Source organism: Euwallacea fornicatus, chromosome 8 (assembly GCF_040115645.1).
Source record: "Euwallacea fornicatus isolate EFF26 chromosome 8, ASM4011564v1, whole genome shotgun sequence".
NCBI classification, from domain to species: Eukaryota; Metazoa; Arthropoda; class Insecta; order Coleoptera; family Curculionidae; genus Euwallacea; species Euwallacea fornicatus.
The window spans coordinates 248454-270802 of record NC_089548.1 but is presented as its reverse complement, the minus strand read 5'-3'; the positions used below and the strand labels follow the sequence as shown (position 1 = coordinate 270802).

Below are 22349 nucleotides of genomic sequence, written 5' to 3'. Positions count from 1 at the left end.
GCGCAGTGGACGTTCAAAAAAGCTCTCTATGTCTTAAATCTGAAATATTATGAAAGTGAAGAAGAAAAATCCTAAAACTAGTGCGCCATTGATTGTCAAACTAATGCGAACAGAATTTGGTAAAATCCTAAGTGTACAAATTATAAGAAATTGTCTTCACGAATTTGGTTATAAAGGAAGAACTATTCGAAAAAGGCCTTTTACAAACGAAAAAAGATTGAAAAAACGTTTAGATTTTGCTCAAACCCATCAAATAAACCACTATACTTTTGGGAAAATTTTCTGTTCTTAGATAAGAGTAAACACAATATAATTGGTCCAGATAGAAAAAGTTTTGCCTGGAGAAAATCCAATACAGAATTCGATCTAACAAATCTGATGCCAAGTGTTAAGCACGGAGAGGAGTGTCTTGGTCTGGAGTTGTATGAATGCCGCAGGAGTAGGTAATTTTGTTATAATTGATGATATTACGAATGGTACTAAATATGTGAAGTACTTCGGGATAATCTGACTAAAATTACTAGCAAATTGGGCATAAGGAAATCCTATTTGTTTCAACAGGACGACGACCTCAAGCGTACTGCCAGCACAACCAAGGAATGGTTGCTCTACAATGCACGTGGATTACTTCCTACTCCACCGCAATCACCGGATGTAAAGTCCATCGAAAATTTGTGGTCTTATCTGAAAACCAAATTAAAGAGGACTAAAGTTCGATCCTATCAGGAGTTAATTGCCCAATTATAGAAATGTTGGTCAGAAATTAGCCCAGAAATAACCAGAAAACTTGTTGAATCAGTTCCTAGAAGGACATGCATACAAAATATTAAGTGTAATATTAATTATTAGTTCGACTGAAATTAGACTTCCTATATTGTATGTATTACGTGTGTATGAATACTTTTTTTGCTTCCAAGAAACATAATTTTTTTTATCCTATTGTTATTATTTGTTTGGTTTCTTATCAATATAAAAATGTCCATTCAAAGATTAGATATCACTGTGTATCAGCAAACTAAATTTGAAAAAAATATATCTACTATATACATATTTACCATTTAAGAAAAACATGGTAAACGAAAACTTTTTTTTACCCCCTGTATCTCCTCATTTGCAATCACCGCGTGTATGCAATGCTTCCTTACGGCACCTTCGAACAAATGATACTACATACTGTTCTCCTTAATCGTGGAGATCAGGACAGTTCCTCCCGCCATCCCTCAGTCCATAAAGGCTTTAATGTTTTGAGAAACTAAGCTTCTTAAAAATTAATTTCCCCGTTTTTCTATGTTTAGGCGATTCGTTATCGTTTTTTAGGTACCAGTACCAGTAATTTCAAACTAAACTGAACCTCCGGACCGAAAGCGCAAATATTGAAAACATTAAACTCGACAGATTATTACTTAACCAAAGGTCAAGATCCCCAGTAAAAAAAAACCAATCAACTGGAGGCGAAAAAGGGGCCCGGAATTTATGGCACAAGTTACCACTCGAAGCTGTCACAATTAGTTATAAATTGATGAGGCGAAAATAGATAATTTCGGTAAAGTGTAGCAGCCAGGTAATAGCAGTTGTTATAAAGGTGTCGACCACCTTATTTACTGCTAAAATATTGACCGCATGAGCCTGATTTACGTGGACTCTCGACGCCAACGGGCTCTTACGAAACAGTTGCTTGAGAATTGAATTTTGAAGATCTTAGCCATCATTTTACCAGTTTTACACACCAGAATTTAGCCTCAATTTTCATGGTTAGGACCTCCTAAATTTAATATACTCCATCTTTAATACACCCATGCAATTGATTTGAACCTGAGTCGAACACATCTCTCAACAAAACACCTTTCAAACCTCCCGATTCAAACTTCAGGCTGCAATAATTGATTATTTTCTAATAAAGCAAAACGAAGCGGGCGGTCCTCGAGATCATCAATTATATCACTGTGAAAGGTGCTAGTTATCATCTAAATATTTAACTTTTTAATGATAGTTTGTCGGGTATTATTTGTATTAAGGGACACCTGTCCGCATTTTGATTATCGTGAAGGTTGGCACCCTTTCGAGGGGATGGAATGCTTTACGAGTCGTCTAGAGAGTTGATAGACTTACTGCCGCTTCTTTTAATATCTGGGCACTTGGTTGTTTGAAGAGAACTTGGTTGTTATCTACTCGTATATCTGCACTTCAATAAAATGACGAAAACTGAGACCACAGTCAGGAATTTCCAAGCACTTCAACGGTCAATAAGGTTATGACGCTTGAGTGGTAGATGAGCATAACAACGCGTTTATTTAGTACTATCACATCACAGTAAAATGGCGCAGAAATAGTTGGATACCGAACAAACGAGGAAACTGATATCTTTCCGCGTTATTAGATTTGATGAAAACTCCTTTATTAGAAAACGCTGCTTGAGGTACTAAATCAGGTGGGAATATGTTGCTATGAAAAAAGCGATACCGAGCACACAGTTTAAGATTTGTTCTGTCGACATCATACCTTCTGATGTGCACTAAAACTGAAATAGTCCAAATTTGAGCCTATTATTATTCTTTGCTGCAAGTTGGTCATATTCTCATATATGCTATGTGCGTATTTATCGAAGATATGCTAATTTGCAGCTGTTATACGTTTCCGCACTACTTTTTCGCACTAGAGAAAAAAAAGAGATAACAAGTAACTTTCAAGCCCAGTTTTCCGTGACGAAAAGTATACTTTCGTACACGGGACTAGAAAAAGTTGATTGCATATTACTCTGTAATATACATATGTACATAGGTGCCCTCTCAGAAATAATCAATTTCGTGAAAGCGAAAATAACCATTGATATCTGTTATCACAAACTTTCCGGCAATTATTCTAAGCAAACGGGATTACTTACCAGTCTTCTCTTTGGTTTAATTAAAGGCCTATTCTGCCCGTTCATTTTATAATACAGTCCACAGGCGTTACAGAGGTAGTGTCCAGTGCCGTCCCGTCTCCACAGGGGTGTGCTGGTAGCGCCGCAATTTACGCATTCTCTGCCTTCTAAAGGAACGAAAAACTAAATTTAGTGGCGCAACTCATTTGATTTGAAACTCCGATTTTGAAAATGGGGGCGAAAGGAAAATAAGCGTTTTAAAAACTTTGGTTTTTCATAAAGCTTAAATTCTTCATTTCATCCTTCGGACATTGTCGTTTTCGTAATTTTATCGCATCTTGCTTTCGCCCCGATTTATACATTATAATAACTAAACTCAGCTAACTGCAAGCACCCAAAACTGAGCATATGCATATTTACAAAAGCAGAGCAGCTACGTAAAAGAAAATATCAAAGCGGACAACAATGTATACTTTGCTGACCGTCAAGTCTACATATTGACAAATTATCATAAGTTGCATTAACATGCCAATAATAAATAAAAAAACATACAAAATCAAATAGTGCCAAAACGAGAAGTCGTTTTGATTTACCTCATGTAGTATACTTTCGTTTACCATCTTTTTGAGCAAAAATACAAATATTTTTGTAAAAATGCTCCCATAATTCCAATAAAAAAGTTTTCTCAGAAATATCAGGGACGAAAATATCAAGGAAAAAATATCTAATCTTGAGACGTAATTATAAAATTACTTCTCAGAATCTTTGGATCCTGGAAGATATAAAATAAAAAATCACGACAATTGATTCCAAGTGAGGAGATTTAAAAAAAGTGATACCAGTACAACATTTTTCTAAATAATCTAAAATGCCAAAATTGCAGAGAATTTATTTCCTATCTATGCATGTGGGACTTCTTTAAAGCAGTCGTCCATCAAATCCTACGAGATTCGTATTTAATTAGAATCTTTTTTGATCTGGAACACTCTATATATTTTAAAGTATATGAGTTTTGGGAGATCCTTCTATAATACAACGCCGGTACTCCACCATGCCGTGAATCGCCAAGTCAGTTATTAAAAGAAACAATGTTCTTTTATGATTTATTAATCGAGTCCGACTAATAAAATAAGTGCATAATATAATAATTACGTTAATAAATTAGCTCTCAATAGAATGGAAAATCAGTCGTTATGTATTTGAAAAGCGATAAGAAACAGACGTGTGTGGTCTATATTTCGTATAGATAAAAACTGTGCGCTTGATATTGTTGTTAATAAGGTCACACGTTTAATATACAGGAGATTATATCGATAAAGCATCAAATGCTGATACATGTGGAGGGAGGATTGCTGGTGAGAGACTGCGGAGTATGCGGAAAAATAACCCATGTCATTGATAAAATGTGACCACCATTTGTCTTTACAACCTTCTACCAAATCTACCTAACGTTATCACTGATAAAAATCTCCAAAGTACCCAAAATCATGCTTAATTACTTGTACAAGATTAGCCCATGCAATACGAAAACTAAGGGGTCATCGTATGTCCGCGATATTCAAGCTTCCTCGAATAAAATTTGAATAGATATCATCTCGAGAATTTCGTTAAATTTCAAGTAACAAATTCTATTATAGGAAACCCATAAACCGTAAATTATTTGGCCAAGGTGTTCTCTTTTCTAAGCTATTGAGCCGATTATATACCTATATACTTTCGAGGGAACAGCGGGTAATCGATTTTTCTAGCCTAGCCAAACAAACCCCTCTAACAGGCGAAACCAATCAATTTCACAGTACATTGGGCATGCTTATAGCCACATTAAACCGCATGTTCGGTCGGTTTTATTTAATTAGAAATTTAACTAATTTGTATAGAGAAGGGTCACTTTTCGGAATAATCTGCATCCTAATATCTTGGGAACAGCTTCTTCCCACTTTCCTATACAGACCTCTAACGTGGGAAGGTCAGCTCTGACGTGAACAAGTACCTAAATTGGATGAAGAGATTGTAATTAGCAACACCGCAAAATGTCATTGTTTCAGCCCGCATACTCGAAGCCTGCGAAGAATTTTTAACACTAATTGAAGTGCAATAAAGCACTTGCCACCTTGTTAATACCAACTATGCGGGATTTCAGTCCCATGAAAAAAATGTTTATTTTCAGCCTTAAAACCAACCCACCTCGAGTAAGGTCCGGATTTTGGCTCTTCTGCCCCAATAGTCAACTCAAACTAGCTTAAAATTAGACCAGGTGCTCCTATAGCTATAATATTGTCGCATTTTAATCCGCTTATCCGGGACTCTCGTACAATCGAAAAAATAAACCGAACTCCTATTTGCCAAAGTGGGTTTATTCTATTTTAAAGTGGTTTTGCTATTTTGTACAAATCTGCTCAAAAGAAGATATAAAGAACCACAATGCTGATGGGAAATTTCTGTTGCCGAGAGAAATTGCATGTTATACCAATTCAAAAGAAAAAAAAAACGGGAAAAAGTCGAAAATTCGCGGTGGCCACAGATCCTCATCGACGTGTAAAATTCACATTCAAAAGCACTCTCACGTGTACGTGGTAACGAGCAGGGGCATAACAAAAAATGCGTTAACAAAATTAGACATTTTAGGAATTTTCTTCATTTCCAATTCGTGGAGATCTAAAATATGAGGACAGAAACAACGTTTAGAAGATTTTGAATATCGTATCCAGTTCCAATCCAGACTGAATTAAAAAACTGAAATGAGTTACTTAGGATTGCAATATAACAATAACTATTTCAAAGCTGGATACGAGCTTCTGAGGAAACATTCCACGATTTGTTACAATTTGTTACAACAATATTGAATTTTTTATACTTAATGTTGTTATCTACATACATACTTTGAAGAAAATTACTGTTAATTTGCAAGTAAAATAAGTAAAGCGTGTGACTACCTTACCGCATTTATTTGATCTCTAATTGATTGAGACATTAATATGCAAATGCCGCCTATAAATTCCTTTTTTACAACTATCGGATTATGTGTTCGGAACGCAAAAAATCTCTTCCATTTTATTTTCACTATTGTATTTAACGGCAGGCTTAAAGGATCTTTTTTTCGATATTGCACCCGGTGCTGAGGCCTGACCTGACGCCTAAATTTCTCTTATTCTCGTCTACGCCAATGGAGTACTTACGATTCTCATGCATGATGAGACTGAAGAATGCCATGAACATCTGAACAAATGCCGAACGAAAACAAAGAAGCTATTTCATACCCATTTCGCAGTCACTCTTGGTTTCGTTGTGTGTGTAATTTTTAATTAGGCTGGTGCTGACTTCACGGATGGCTAAAAGAAAATGGCGGATGCTAATGCAATCATTAAGCGCATAATTGTTGCTGGTTACTGTGGCAACTCAGGGAGGAAATGTGGTAAACTAAATCGGCGCAAAAGAAGACCTGGAGATGAAGAAATTAGCTGTTAAAATCTCGGTTGCATCAACAAAATAATGAAATAACGATGAAGGTTATAAAATTATACACCAACTAAGCCTATTAGGAGATTTGGTGATGCTGAAATCAGTGAAACAAATAAAGTCCATTACCTTTAAACGCTTGTTGAAAATGTAATCTGGTTTAAGTATTAATAAGGAAATCAACGAGATTTAGATCTGGTTAATGCGGGGGAAGTTTGTATTACAAGAACGTCTACCTACAGTCTCCAATAACCAGGCTTAGCGCCGATTTTATTTAAAGTTGCGGTAATTGAAGGAAGATAAGTTTTCATCGTGTTTCAACTTAGATGAAAGTTAAAAAAGTGGATTTAGTTAGCGCTCTCGTACCCCTTAGTCACCGATAATTACATTAGTGTAAATTGCCGTTGCAATTACCCAGTGATTGATTCGGCGTAACAATATGACACCACATAGCAGAATGTAAATGTCTGCATTATATATTGAGAAAGCACAGTAGTTGACTCAACAAGACAAGAAATAGTTGCTCTTGGAACAACGCATGATTGACAAACCCTTTAGATGACTCTTGCACCATAGAAACCACCAATTAATTAGCATTTCTAAACTCTTAATAACTATGTAAATAGCCTCTCCCTCGATACACCTTCAACAATAGCATGACAATACCATATCGATCAGATATTTAGACATTAGACAAGTCGCAACTCTATCTTGTCCATTAAAACTGATAAGCCGATGTTGCGAAACGAGCCGCCGCCGTGCGGCAAATATTAGATAGGAAATAAATATTTTCAAATCAGAACTGGGAGCAACTTTCACTTCAAAAAGTGATATATTACCTGTTTGAATGGTAGAAAAACAATTAGCTTATCGGTGGGTTATCACTTAAGTAGTTCGGTTACGTTCCGAACAATGGAACAGGTTTTTTCGAAGGACCACTACGTAATTGATTTTTTTCTGTGGCCACAGATCTCGTCTATTACCCAAATTCAACCGTTAATCTGAAGAATTGAAAATATCCTAAAGCTGCGCTTTTGTGCGTTCCACACCCTTCGAAAAAGACAAAAGCAAGCCTCGTTCAGACGCTCCCAGGCGTTAATATTGAAGACTTAGCCTCAACATTAAGCCATGATCCATCTGAAGAAAACTTTGTTAGAGTGTTAGCCACCACAAACCAGTGATTATTAGATATACTGAGCTGACGTGCTTTAAAACAATAAGTCGGTGCAATTGTGGTTAATTAGCCTTCAACCACCACCATCTCGGCCGAAGAGACGACCAATAGAGCTTACCCGCGCTCGTCCTCGACTTATTCCTGGGCTTGTTGGGCGACTGCACCTGCGCAGCCGCCCCCAAGCCGCCCTTGCTCTGGGGCGAGTAGCCCCCCGCGTGAATACCGTGGCCATACGGCGTTGCCCCGTACGAGCTTTCAAAGTTACCATTAAACATGCCACCCGAGGCCCCGTCGTATTCACTACCTTCGCGTTGTTTGTTATTCCCGTTGACGGCCCCGCCCGAGGTTACTCCCGAGGGCTTCACGTCAAGGGCGCAACTCTGGGGGTTCTCGTGCATGAAGGCACCCATCGCTGCCGCCACAGCGCTCTGGTATTCCGAGCCTGCGGTTGGTGCCACCTGGAAAGGAATGGTATGATATTACTCAGCAGGTTGGTTGCAGGGAGTAAGTTGGAATGGGAGAGTTAACATATCATTTGGGTTCCCCTTTTATGTTACAGAAACAACTTTGCTGAATTTTCGATATCTTCTAGAGTATAATCGCAGTTAGTTATTAAATCATCGCCCTGCATAGCATTTGGAAAGGATAAAGTTTCGTTTTCATTCAAGGTGAAGTTTCATTCAGCCTCAAATTGTTCGAGAGAAATCCCTCATTGATCAAAAACTTTTCTCAAAAGTAATATGAGATTATTCGGTTGTTTTTTCTAAATGAACTTGAGGTCATGACTTCATGCTACGGTTAGTACTGATTAGGGAATTTGACCCCGGCCATAAATGTATTATATGGTTACGAGCAGTTTGCCAAACCCCAAAATACTGCCCCAGATTACAATCAATTTCAGATATTTCAATCAGTGTTTACCTTGTTATATATATTACTGAACTTTACTTACCGAATCAGGTGTCGAATCCTTCGGTGGAGTTGGGGGAAACGAGAAAATATTGTGAGGTTGAGCAGGCGCAGTGTTAGGACTTTGACTTTTATCGGGATCACCAGGTCCCCCTCCAAACGGTACCCAGGGCCCCGAATGGCCCAGGGGTTTGGCTGATGCGTCCGACAACCAGGGATGGAGCGGAGGGTGAAAGTGCGGCCTGCATACTTGGCTTGATGACATTCTCGAGGCTGAAACAATTCAAACAATAATTTATTCATTTATTGAACAATTAATGACATAAATTAAAGCCGTTTAATCCGCGGCTTATCAGAGCGTAAACCAGGAACCGAACCACCGGTATCTGCATCCGCGAACCATAAACGAAAACCATTTCTCATTGTCTAGTTCATTTTTCTAATCTTCTTCAATGACTCCACAGATTTATTATGTAAATTTTGACAGACTTTCAAAACAAACGAAGAGTTTAATTGGCTTGTGTGGAAGGCGGTACTTTCTATGCGGTACCGTCCAGGTAATAGACGTTTGGTACCTACTCCCATCGCTCGGACCCTATGATGAAAAAGAGCTGGTCATTAGAGTCGTGTCGATGATCGATAATTATTATTTAGTAGGCAATAAACAGTTAATGTGCCGAGATTATAACTGGGAATGTAATAATTAGGCGTGAGTCAATAAAGTCGTGAAGTTTTAATGTTTTAAAATAACGGATCAAAAATTTAAGTGTCAGATAATTTAGCATAGTAACCTTCCTGCGGGTATTCTAGTCTACACCGAAAACCCCCATTAAACAATAAATATCCCATTAAGCAACACCACTACCAATATTAATCACTGCCCCCGCTCGCAGCGCCCTCCCGCTGCTTTCATAAATTATTTTCACACGCAGGAAGCTTTTAGTGGTTTGTAGGCCTGAAATGGGGCCGTTTTCGAGGCTTGTTATGTGTATCTGCCCTTTTTGCATCAGGGGCGGAGCAAACAAAAGGCCAAAAATGCGCAATAATATATTTCACTGAAACGCACAGTTATTCTTAGGGCTTAACGTTTGTATAGAGGTGAATCTATGCTTTCTGATATCCTCTATGTTAATACATAGATGTGATTTTTTTATAGCCGGGGATCATAAATATTCATTCGTTCATCAACCTCATCGAGGTCGAGTTTTCCAAAAATTTCCATCGTTCCTTTGCATGACGCCAATTCTATTGGTTCCGACTAAAATGCCATAGGAAAATTAGGTCGAACTTGAGTTTGAATGTAACAAAAGATGAATGTTGAGGTAGAATTAGACATAGCCAGCAAACGAAGACTGCTCTGTTGATTTTCGCAATTAGTTAAGGAGCCTAATTAAGGGTTGATGTACATTCAAAATTTCAGCTGAATATCTCAAAAACTGTAGGAGATATGGAGAAAGATAATGTTTTCAAATATGATATATAGTAGTAATAATAAAAATACCAATAATGTTTCATTAAACTTGAAAATTAATACTTATGTAAATTAATTATTATTATTCGTCAGAAGCCTAATTAATATAAGGTCCATGCACACTTCGTTTCACGTTTCACAATGCGCAGTTTGTTTTCATTTTGTTCATAAGGCCACTGGGCTGCAAATGGCTGATTTTATCAATCAACTTCCTTCCTGACTATTTAAATAACAAAATCGTGTGGTACCTGTACATTATTACTAATAAAGGAATATTAATACGACTAATAATGGTAATATTATGGGTTTTGTAATGGAAACTCCACCGAGTGAATGGACATTTTATGCTGATTTGAATTAGATGACAGGGCTTTGTTCTTTCTTTGCCTGAACTTTTCTTTAAAAAAAATCGATATTTGGAACTATTACTCTCAAGTCGCATTAGCATTTAGGAGCCTTCGGGCTGATACCAGCGTGTAATTTAATTTGAATATAAGCGGCGTATTATTTTGCCAGGCCTGTGCAACATGTGCCTCAAATCATATACCACGCAGACGACCAAACAGCAAAGCTCTCTTGTTTATGTTAAGCTGGCCATCATAAAATGCATTTTCGCAGTCCGAAGTCATGCAATATAATATGGCGTGATACCACCACAACAAACAACGTATCTTTTCAGCGGATCGAGTAACTGGAATCCTAAACCATCGATTTGTAGCTCGTGAGTTATGATTTAAAGCGACATTGTTCTTGTAGAGCTAACCGAGATTCAATAATCAGTAGAAAGTATCATCTCGCTGAGAGCTTTACTATCACTTTGATTCTAGTTTTAAAGGTCATTTTGTTGAGGAAAATAAAAAATACACTTACGGAAACTATCATTATTATGTTCTTCATGCAATTACATCATACAAAGAAAAAAATCTAACGGGGTTATATCCGGAGAACGGGCCGGCCAAGGATGTTGAAAGTGGGTACCTATCCACGTTTCAGGAAATTTGAAAGCTATCCTGAACTAAAAAAACAGCAGAAATCTCATTGAGTGAAACCAACACTGTCATATTGCAACTTATGAAAAACTGAAATGGAAAAGTAGTTTTGGCCTTGATTTATGTTTTCACCATTTAACCAAATCTGGATCTAAGTATTATTGTTTCAACTCCCAATTAATCTGCTCTAACCGCATTGATGAATTTGAGACACTTTCCGCCATCTCAGTCAAGAATCACAAAGGTCAATTAAATCAAGCTCGAAAAACAAACGATTGAAAAGAGCTTTTTGAGCGAAACAACAGGACTGTTGACTGGCGCAGCTCCGCTGTTAAAACTCATTGTGGCCCAAACATACTCCGACCCTCCTGAAAAGCAATTAAACATAAAACTTTCGCCAAAATAGGACCCGCAGAGGGGGCGCACAATAAAACACGAAACGGTGCGCCCCCTATCATCGGAGTGTGTGTGTTTTGTGCGCGTACCTACATCTGTTTTTCATCCCTCTATTCGGTGACATGGGGGCCGGATTGGGGTGGCAAAATTAACCCCTGCTCACCTGGCGTCGGCGGCCATATTTAAAGGCGTTCACAATGGCTGACGGCAGCGTCGCGAATCATTATCGGGCGATCCCATCGCAGATAGGGCCAGATTAGCCGGACGGGATTCTAACGGACTTCCGCAGCTGGTCTGATGGGGAAAGGATGTCTACCCGAATGTGGTAGGTTGGTTGCACACACAAATGTATGGTAGATGAGAAAATGTGTTCCAATTAAAGGCACAAGAACTGTAATAGCCTGAAGGAGCAATTGAAGTTAAAATAAGTGATATTTAGTGCAAGAACAATTGTTTAAACTTTAGATCGTAATATTTACGTAACGAGTTCGATAGAAACATAGGCGGGAGGGGATTATGTACCAGCTTGAGTCACTTGAAATATGAGGATAGTGTCAGAAGTACCTTCCCAACACTTAAAAGGAAAAAATTGCTAAATATTACATTATTTAACAACATGACGTTTTTAGAAATTGACACATTTTTCTCACTTCTCTCTTCTTCATTATAGGTAAATCTGTTTCCACCGAGCTATTTTTTCAAATTCGAAAATAGAAAGTAACCTGAGGGAGCTAAATCTGGGGAATCGGATGAGTGGGGAAAAATTTGGAAACCTAATTGATTGATTTTGACCACCGCTATGACGAAAGTCTAGACTGGTGCGTTGTCTTAATGGAACAAGACCTTTTCTTTCACCGAATGCGGTCTTTTTTTCCTCATTTCTTCACTCAACGCTACAATAAATTTGCATAATATTTTATTTATTGTTTGTCTCTTGGGGAGATAATCAATAAAAATGATTTCACGTACCTTCAAAAAAACTGACGCCATCGCGTTTCCTGCAGATGAAACGGTTTTTGTCTTCTTTAGAGCCGATTCCCCCGTTTGAGTCCATTGCTTGATTGGTCTTTCGTCTCAGGTGTGAAATGGTATTACCCATATTTCATTCATGATTATGAATCGAGGCAAAAACTAGGTTTAATGCCTGTGAAACTTTGCTGAACACTCTCTAAAACATCCTCACGGCGTTGTTTTTGTTCATTTTGCCCACAGGTTTCACATGTCCAATTGTTCGGTCAAAATGCGTTGCATAATATTTATTGAAACATCTATCTTCCAGTACAGTTTTGTGGATTTTCACCGTAATATCTGCAGTGATCAAATCTGGAGTGTCATGGGGTCGATCACTGCGAGGTTCGTCCTGGAAGCTGATGCGACCGCGTTTTAACTCAGCCACCCAACATTTTGCAGTCGTCAACGAAGAACCAGATACCCCCATAGTAAAATCTAACTATAGTTTCATGTTGGACGGACTATCAAGATCTTTCAACTAAAAGTATTGACTCATCCAGCGAAGATAAATTTTTTCCATGTTCACAAAATCTCCAAAAGCGTTCACTAAAGACGAATCCAAAACAAGCAGAAATCAACGCAACCCCCTCAAAACCTAAACTTAAGCTTTTTAAGATTAGGTGTATGTAATGCAGGCAAATTTTTAACAGAAAAATTACTATCTATATGTCGGGTAATTATGAGACTATCCTCGTATTTCTATAGCTAGACATTATTTTAATCACCTCAAATATCGAACAGATAGGACTTTTAAGAACCCATAAAATAAAATCTACATTACGACGGACACAAATAATGAACACATTAAATTAAAATGAAAGAATTGTAAAATTGATTAGGGAAAATGTAACAAATAGATGCAATCGTCTTCAAAATCAATTTGACGGTTAAAACAAGACAGGGGAAAATTTATGGATCTTCTTTACGTAAGTCCTCTTGAATCGATTACACAAAACAATCGGTTCTTAGTTGACTCTGTATTTCTTTTTGAAGTGGTGATGACATCAAAGTGATTGATTAAATTGAGGTGATTATCTAAACCAAATTCATCTTAAAGCTGAAGGAAACAACAACAGTAAATAATTAGCACTCCCAATTACAAGAGAATTTCTGTTTATATTACTAGCAATCAAGTATATACATTGTCATCATGTTGTTAAGGACTACAATATCAACCTCGAAAACTAATAGCACCAGCACTTTATCGATACCACCTGCTGCACTTTCCACTACCATTACCTATTAAAATTTGTTGCTTTTAGGGTATGTATATCTTGAAATTAGATATTGTTCATTTTTAACCACACATAAGCAAAGTGAAATAGTACCGTAGGTTACGGTTTGACCATTGGATGGGTATATGGTTGAAAATCGCGGGAATACGGACATTTTTATGATCACGCCGACCGGCTGAAGATATAGCGCTATCAACTTACCGGCTTTTATACGCTAAGAAAACAAAACGGATCGTATTTCAGAGCGATTTTTATATAAGAGTCATTCAAACTGACGAGGATGATGCTTCTCAGCTTCTTTTAGTTTTTCCACAAATTCCAAGACCAAATAGGCGATCAAAATGAATTTGTGCATTGTGCTTAACGGTAAATCACGTGATATTTGTTTAACCGCGATGGTCCCAACGGCTGCCGTCCATTAAGAACAGTTTATCATACTATTCTGAGTTATGTGAACGGCAAGAAACATTATTTAGGTTTCGCAAAGCAGATTTCCAAAAGATTTCACTGAAACATATGTTGTTCGTAGCAACATTTATCTACTTAAAGTCGTTCCGTGGCCACATCGAGCACCGCTTTCAAATGAATGCCCAATTTCCCCATAATACTCAACTTAAACGCCCCCAATCAAAAACTGATAACCGAAACCCGCAATTAAAATTTCTTCGTTATATGCGCGTTACGATGCGTCTTCCTTCCATTAACCGTTAAAAACCCAATCTCTTCCTCGAGATTTCATTTTGGACAATAACATTGAGTTCACGGGACGCGACCTCTCGGAATTAATATGCTCGTCCCGGCAATCCCTGCATTAAAACCTAATAACCAATATTATCGAATTAATAAAAAAAAATCTCGTTGTAAGTGGGGTATAATAAGTATAGCTTTGCGAGAAGTCGATGACTATAATTTTCGGTCTTATCGTCCTCAGCACATTTTTAGATATAACGTACCCGCCCATTTACTTCGATTATCTATCCGTATCTTACGTTAATGCGGTAACGTGTCGATCTTTAATGCTTTAGGAGATATTTGGAAGCCAAACATTGACAGATACGATCTTCTGAGACGTCGACAAGAAGTGGGAGTCGCTCCAAATCCTTTAAAGCTCATTTTATTATTTACCGGGCCGCTTAAAAAAATCTCTTGTATAACTCGAAAGTATCTAGTCAGAGATTCCTCTCCATCCAACCCTTTTCAGGTATCTGCCGGTAATTCAAGTCGTGTGAGAAAGACCCCAAACTCCGAACTTCTTCTGTTTCTTTTTACGAGCATTCGCCTCCATAAAATAAAATACACATTTAAAAGTTTTAAAATTTATTAAATCAATAGTCAACATCGTCGACTGGCCTGTAACAAGCTTGAATTTATATTCGGTAGTTTTATTATTTATAACTTTTACCGGTTCTAAAACCGTCCGAGTTTTCTTGGAATCGGAATCGTGAGGAATGCAGGGAATTTAAAAGTCGAAGGCTCGACGGTAAATTATCCGAAAAACTACATATTCACTAACGACCACAAATATTTAAGTTTAAATGCAAATTTAATTGGTGTTTCTCGGGTAAACTTTGCTTGCGGAACACGAACAGTTTTTAAATTATTGTGAACATTTTACTTGCTTATAGCTCGGCTTATGGTTTGCCATTGTTCTTTATGGAAGAGTTATTTCCTACTCCATTGAATTGCTTAAGCGAAGTAATACCTCGTGTTATCCTTGAACGAGTAATAGCAAATTTTTTATGGATATCCATCGCCTCACTGCGAACCGAGTCCGAGTCTCAAAATCAAAACAAACAACTATAGCGAGGGTTGAGGACGTTGGCATAAAAGGCATATCCTCGAAAATACCTCGCGGAATACCAGTCAATTTGTTTTTAAATTGATATAGAAAATCAGCAATTTATATCAAAGATATGCCTATAATCCTAAGTAATGAATGTAGGTAGGAATTGACTTAATAGTTGGAGAAAACGTTGATGAGTCATGGTTCTTTGGTCATGGGTTAATAGTCATAGGGAAAGGTATATACATAGAAATTGTTCAGTTAGGCAGGTCTCGGAGTCCTCATTCCTTCCTTCGGCCTTTAATATATTTCCCCGTAAAAGAGTTCCGCCCAACAACAAGAAACCCGCAAACCCAACAACGAAAAATTCCTCAGACTCTTTTAATCCGTCTCTGTTTTATTAATCAAATCCTGTTTTCGAAGCGAAACAAATTAAATTAAAAAACAAAAGTTGCCAAATGACTTACCATGGGTGGCCACACTACCATAAGGCGAGTGCATGCTCTGATGGTAGTACCTGGCTCTTTGCGAGCCGGAGGGATCCAGAAAAAACGCGCCCATATGTTCGGCCACGCTCGAATTCAAGTCCGACGCATTCCCGGCGGAACCCTCGATACTGCCCTGCGCAGGGCTCGCCGAAGTACCAGTTCTAGGGCTCTCATACCACTTCCCTACCGCGTATTCGTTCGTCATCTCCATAATCATGGGGTACAGTTTTATTTGCGACACTACACACCCGAAAAATATACACTTGTCGGTCTGTGGGTTGACGAGTGGTACCTTCGGCTAACGATGACACCCCGGAAGATCTTATAGCTGTGGAGATGTAACGTGCGAAGCAGTCTTATCTAAATCTGAAACAGAATTAGTTTCGACTAAGTTTAGGTGTAAGTTTTGAAGCTACTGATTAATCTTATCTGGACACTTGAGAAGGCAGGCTTGTGAGAGGGTTATCTGGGTTTTGGCTGAAATTGTAATTTATCAGGCATGCACCTCGATTTTGTAATGCTACTAACGTCAATACTAAAAATTTGTTATCTGGAATGCTTTCAATCAAGATGAAATCCGGACAACAATTTGTTTGTAGATATTATGCAATTTTGCGGTGCATAATCCTTTATGTTTTCATCAATACATTATTAATCTCTGAGCAATGAGAGATGTGTGAGATTTACATGATCTGTTGATTTCGTAGGAAATAGTTTTTACATAAGTATGAAGTTTAAGTCTCTCCTAGACTACAGCTGAGCATCTAAAAGGTCTTAATTTGCATTTCTCCAAAGCTGCAGGATTATGCATTATTTGCCTTAATTGATGCTGCTTCAAGCTTTCTAGATGTCTACTAATTCCTGAAAATTGCAGCAAATAAATTTACTGTTTAAAATTTCACGCAGATGATATCCATGGCATATTCCCATTTCCTAAATTTTAAAATTTAAGAAACAACTTTCAACAAGTTATGACAAATCGTAGTTGATGCAATGCTTTCATGTACGTCAAATTACTTATTTGTAATGCAAATCAACAGTTTTACTTAAGATTTGAGTTTATGGTTCAATTCATATTTCTGCTAATTCCGGAAGCAGAAAAAAATAATCATTTCTTGCTTGGGTAATCTAAAATAACACTCCTCATTTAGTCCTCTTTAGAATGGCTTATAAAATTATTTTCATTTTCTTTCATTATCTTTTCTTATCTTCGTGCATAAAATATAATGAATTATCGACGAGAGAATCACCTACAAAATCCATTAGAGGAAAAAATTCGATTTTAGAAATAAGTTCGGAATACTGAAATAATTATTTTTACTATTGTGTGCCTACACTATTTGCATGATAAGCAAGTCGAAATTTCCTGCGTTTGACATTGACATTGTTCCTCAAAAAGTTCAAAAGGTACCATGTGAAATTCATAAATCTGTAAAATTATCAGTTTCCAAACTATTAAGGAGATTTCAGACTTAAGAATTTTTTTTTAATTTAGTGAATTAACCCAAGGCTTATCTAATAAAACTTAAGGCAACTCAGTTTCTTATCTCTTTTTAGCATTGTTTTCCCGTAGATATAAAGAACTATTTAATATCTAAATATTTACTAACTGAAATATAAAAAATCTTGACTTAATAACATTTTCGATGTACCTATATTTAGCTCGCGACACTCTGTAGATTGCAAGTTAAAAAGTTACGATATTCTACAGTTCATATGCTCACATGCCTATCCACGTCATCCTGTTTAATAAGGATCGGCTCATCACGGAAAGTTAAGTTGCTCTTTCCCGCCTTGGTTTCCTCCGTACCCTCTACATTCATGATAACTATTGATGAAACATAAAAGCTATTGTTGGAAAAATCAATCTCTATGACTCTTCGACCACTGATGACAAGTCTTCTGCTAATCATAGAACTAGAAATAATGCGGTGTGACGTAGTTCAGAAATGTGCTCAGAGGCGCCTGGGGCATGTAATATTTCGATTTCGACGAGTAAATTATATCAGATATATACTCTCTCTTCTCATTTTATTTACTGCTACCGTTTCTTCATATATATAGATGATTGATGCTATAGAAGATCTTGGAGAGTGTTAATTTTTGCTCTATTTAGCTTACTTTTTCCACCACTTAATTTAAAGCACTAAGATAGTAAGATTTGTACAATAACCTGAACAATATTCGTTATATTCTTCAAATGACCAATAAAAATCAAACAGATCCAATTGTTTAATATTTTCGACTCTTTCTCTAGCCAAGTCATTTAAAATTTAAAGGTAATTAGTAAAAACAATTAACCCCATTCAAATATATTAAAAACGGGAGATTAAGGGCTACGACTTTTGAAATATTGTGTATGTTAATTTTTTTTTAATTTCAACTCCTGATAAATAATACAGTCTAACAACCTTCCAACACGAGATATGACTTCATGAATATATCTGAATCGACAATTCATATATTAAGGCGAAACTTACTTTTTTATAAAATACAATTATAAATAATATAATCACATAACCGCGTAGCACGTAATAGCTATATAGACATCAACAGTCAATCAGAAGAGAACCCCTAAGGTTGTCTAGATTAAAATAAGCTTTGTCTATGTAATAATAGAGGCTACTGATAAATTACTATATACATTGTGTTCAATAAATGTAATATAAAGATGAGAATATATAGAGATCTCGGAAATCAAAAAAGATACAACACAACGTCAAAAACAAATTGAATCAACTTGTAAAGCAAAAATAGTACCGACAAAAAACTCTCAATCGATTTCGTGAAGGGAAATGCTTTAGAAATACTTGGAAATATCTTGAAAAGACCTCGAACTACCTCGGGAATACATATATATTATGTACTTTGAAATACCTCGAGTGTGTACACTAAAATAACTCAGATATCTGGACTGCAAGTTTTTTGCCTCTATTCATGCGTATCTCTAGAAATAAAGCAAGAAAACAGATTACAATAAAGAATTAAGTATTTACCGATGATCGATAATCAATTAATTATCTCGCTTCCGAACAAAGTACATACAATGTCTCCTTATTGAGTAACTTTTCCTCAGTTAACCGCCACTGTATTTTTTATTCTTTCCGGGATCCTCATACATCACCATATTTATTATGGCCACACTATATCTATAATAGAATTCTATGACAAAATAGGTAAGTATGATAATTTCACTAATATTTGTTGCTATAACGGAGAATTTAGTTGACTGTGGCCTTAATTACATAAAAGCTTTCCACAAAAACTAATCCGTATAAGTTTTCCATTGGTTCAGAATGCTGAAACCGAAGTACAAATTCCAATTTATAAACTTTTGTACCACGCATGAATATGTCTGCATATGCAGAGTGGTCCATGTTAAACGTAAACACCTATTTTTAAAGGACTTTTGAAATTATATTGGAACATTTTGTTTTAATGATAAAAAGTGGTCTTATAATGTAAAATAGCCTTTCCCTATTTCTTAGTTTCAATGACCTCCGGCTTGTACATTCAAGGAGCTGATATCAAAGTTACCAATCGATAAATGCTCCACTGTACAAAAACATCAACAGTCAATTAGGAAAAAACTTTGATTGTTCTTTTGATTTCAACGTGAAATATTTGTACAAAAGCAAAAATACTTATATAAGTCTCCATAGATATTCACGTACTTACTTCTAAATCAATAGACATGAAAATAACAAAATGTGGTGATTTAACGAACTAGAACTTTTCATAAAAATTTCCCTTGTAATCCCGAACAGGGATTGGTGCCTTTTTAGTTAGTTTTCGATACGAAAAACTGATGTGTTTATAAGTATGTTTAGGTTCCACAGACTGATTTTTTTAAAACCAGACCACATAACTAAATTATTAATGAAATAATAATTAAGTAATATACTTTATTGGTTATTTTTTAATTTTCTTAATCTAAACTGTCTGTAAACAATGCAACCTGACAGACTGTAAGAAAAAACGTATCTTTCATTACTAGTAACTCAGCAAATAAGGCTAAATCAATAAAAGCAGTAGGCGACATCAACGATCCATTATGGGAGAAACCTTAAATCGAATCTAAAACTCTGCAACTGTTAAAATCTACTAATTTCCTCAACAAACTCTAGTTGATATAATTGAAAATTATTGTGCACTGGTGAAGTTTTCAGCTGCACATACAAAGCTTTCGTGTCGTATTAGACGCACATTGCGAGCTTTCATCTAAACATAGTCAAGTATTTTTGCGTCGACATTTCAGCCCCAGTAAGTAGCTGTAAGTACTGCTCACAACTAGCCCAACTTCTCATGTCACAAAGCAACTCTGACCCAATTTACTTACTTATCAATTCCTAACATCCTAAAGGAGATCACTATCTAATCACAGATCACAGTTAATCGGCCAACATCACTTCACTTAATAATAGACGTCCGGCGAACCTGTCATTGTCATTATCACATCAAAACAGAACAAAAATTCCACATTCAGAGTACAAACAGCATCAACGAACAGCGCGAAAGCACTAAGCATTGCTAGAGCAGCTTTCAAGCGTATCCCTTGGCAACGTGCCCTCGTGAGAGTTCGGTGACAGCCGGCAAAGCTCGTGGATTGATTGGCGAGCTTTCAGGAAAGAGGCGGAGCCCTGAGGACGAAGGAGGAGCTTGACGATGTGAAAGACGTTTCAATTTTACGCGGAGAAGCCGGGACAGTATGGAAATTTAGTCGTCAGAAGTTTTGAGGACTAGGCAAACAGTTTGAGGAGGACCCAGATGAGTCGCGTGAGGCCCCGGATAACTTCATGTGACAAATATTTAAGACGAGAATCGCCCACGGTGCGATAACCAAAGTTTTGCATGCGTCTACTTGTATGTATACAACCAGCGAGATTGCATTTATACAGCGTGGAGCAACAGGCAAATTAATCCAGTTATTCCGGAGAAATCTTCGTCTTGAGCCTAGAATCGGCTAGAAGGTGGGAGATCGTCCAATGAGATAAGCTTTTCTAACAGAACACTACTATTTGACAAAATGGCGACCACAAATCACTGGGCCCCGCCCCCCGACGATTGTCTGCCCCTTTTTCATGTAGATGACTAGGTATTGGCTCTCTTTTTGATTCTTTCTCCTTTTAAACTGGAGTTAAGCCGATCTGCCTTGTTATTCTTTTGTTTGCTATCACTTGTCTGTGAAATATTGAGCGCTTGTAAGTAATTCTGGGTATTCCAGTATGTATTGTTCGTCTGTGGCAGGGAACGGAATGTATTACAGCTGGTTTTTAGTATTGTTAACGGGGGGCGCTTGCTGAGTTTTATGTTTTATATGAGGGTTTAGGTTTCAAGTTTATTATCCACTCGAATACAGTTAAAGATATTAGGAGATACGTCTTGAATTTTCGTAAGAACACAAGAAGAATAGATGAAGTTGACAATCTACAGTCATATAATTTAGCGCTTCACATGACCGAAATAATAAGAATTGATATATCAGGGCATTTCCGATTCGCGACATTATATTAATATAACAATTTTTAAAGATTCGATAAGCAGATACATACATATATAAAGCATTCGATTAAAACAAGATGCAAATGCGAACAGTAAGTCAGTGACGTACCAATTCTGCTGAATCAGAACAAAATTAACAATAATGCATGTCTATTGCTGTATACAATCTGGTAAATTATCTTGTTGCCGGAACAGAAGTCTATTTCTGGGGTTCGTAATCTCTAACCGCATCAAAAAGGAAAGGTGTCGTTCTCCGGATCCATTCGAATGAAAGATTTTTGTCAAATTTAAAATGATTTACATCGGGCACGTTTACCTCGAGATCGGTTAATTGGGTAGATACTTATCTGGACGGTGAATTGAAACGGATAGTTGTTATAATGATGTACCCGTAAAAAGCAGCCATGTGTTCGTGGCACTGATGAAAGGCACCTGGTTTTCATTTTCTCAAATTTCAATCATGTCACCTAAAATGGCATATATTGTCCCTTATTATCGTATGACAAATTTATCATTCTTTGGCTAGGGCTTTCTAAGAACTAGAAAACGTGTGGTCCTCTATATAAAAATACACCAGGAGTTGTGACTCCCACAGCGATGGGTCCACTAACTGTTTTGACAATACACCAATTATGGACAGGAGCACGGCCCACTGAGAGACACCACCAAACTGACAGGAGATTAATACACACCCTTTATTAAATTATCATTCCCCGGAGACAATATTATTTGGTAATATTTGTCAGGGTGAGAGCCCCCCTGACTCAAGAAAGTAAAAAAAATTACAAGGCTCTATTGATAGCAACCTTTGCTTACTACCTAGTTATTATTTGCGCGTGCACATTTAGGACATCCTGTACACATAAAAAATATTTGCCCCCTATAAGGCGGGAGCTTGAGATCCAGTGTACAAATTGTTATTTAGTAATAACGCCTAACAACGCCAATTATTTTATTTGTTGATCTGCAATATACGTATTCACACTTTGTGATTGGCACCTCGGTTTTTCTGATCTAATTAAACTGGTTTCGCAATAATCTGCCTAATATCTCTTAACCACATACATTTGCGAAC

The 22349-nt window shown here is 37.0% G+C and overlaps 1 protein-coding gene across 4 annotated transcripts in view; it reads right to left on the bottom strand.

Annotated features, from left to right (window-relative positions):
* The window catches only part of grn (GATA binding protein grain), a 52023-nt gene extending 31744 nt beyond the window's left edge, over positions 1-20279 (bottom strand). For 2 of the 4 annotated variants that reach the window (XM_066285191.1, XM_066285192.1), the window contains exons 1-5: positions 20112-20279; positions 15752-16138; positions 8443-8672; positions 7609-7948; positions 2882-3027 (exon numbers count right to left, since the gene is read on the bottom strand). In XM_066285191.1, the coding sequence (XP_066141288.1) occupies positions 2882-3027; positions 7609-7948; positions 8443-8672; positions 15752-15989 (954 nt within the window). In that variant the 5' untranslated portion in view covers positions 15990-16138; positions 20112-20279. The remainder of the gene's footprint in view (positions 1-2881; positions 3028-7608; positions 7949-8442; positions 8673-15751; positions 16139-20111) is intronic. The other 2 variants (XM_066285193.1, XM_066285194.1) reach the window with 2 other exon arrangements.
* Between the last annotated feature and the right edge of the window lie 2070 nt (positions 20280-22349).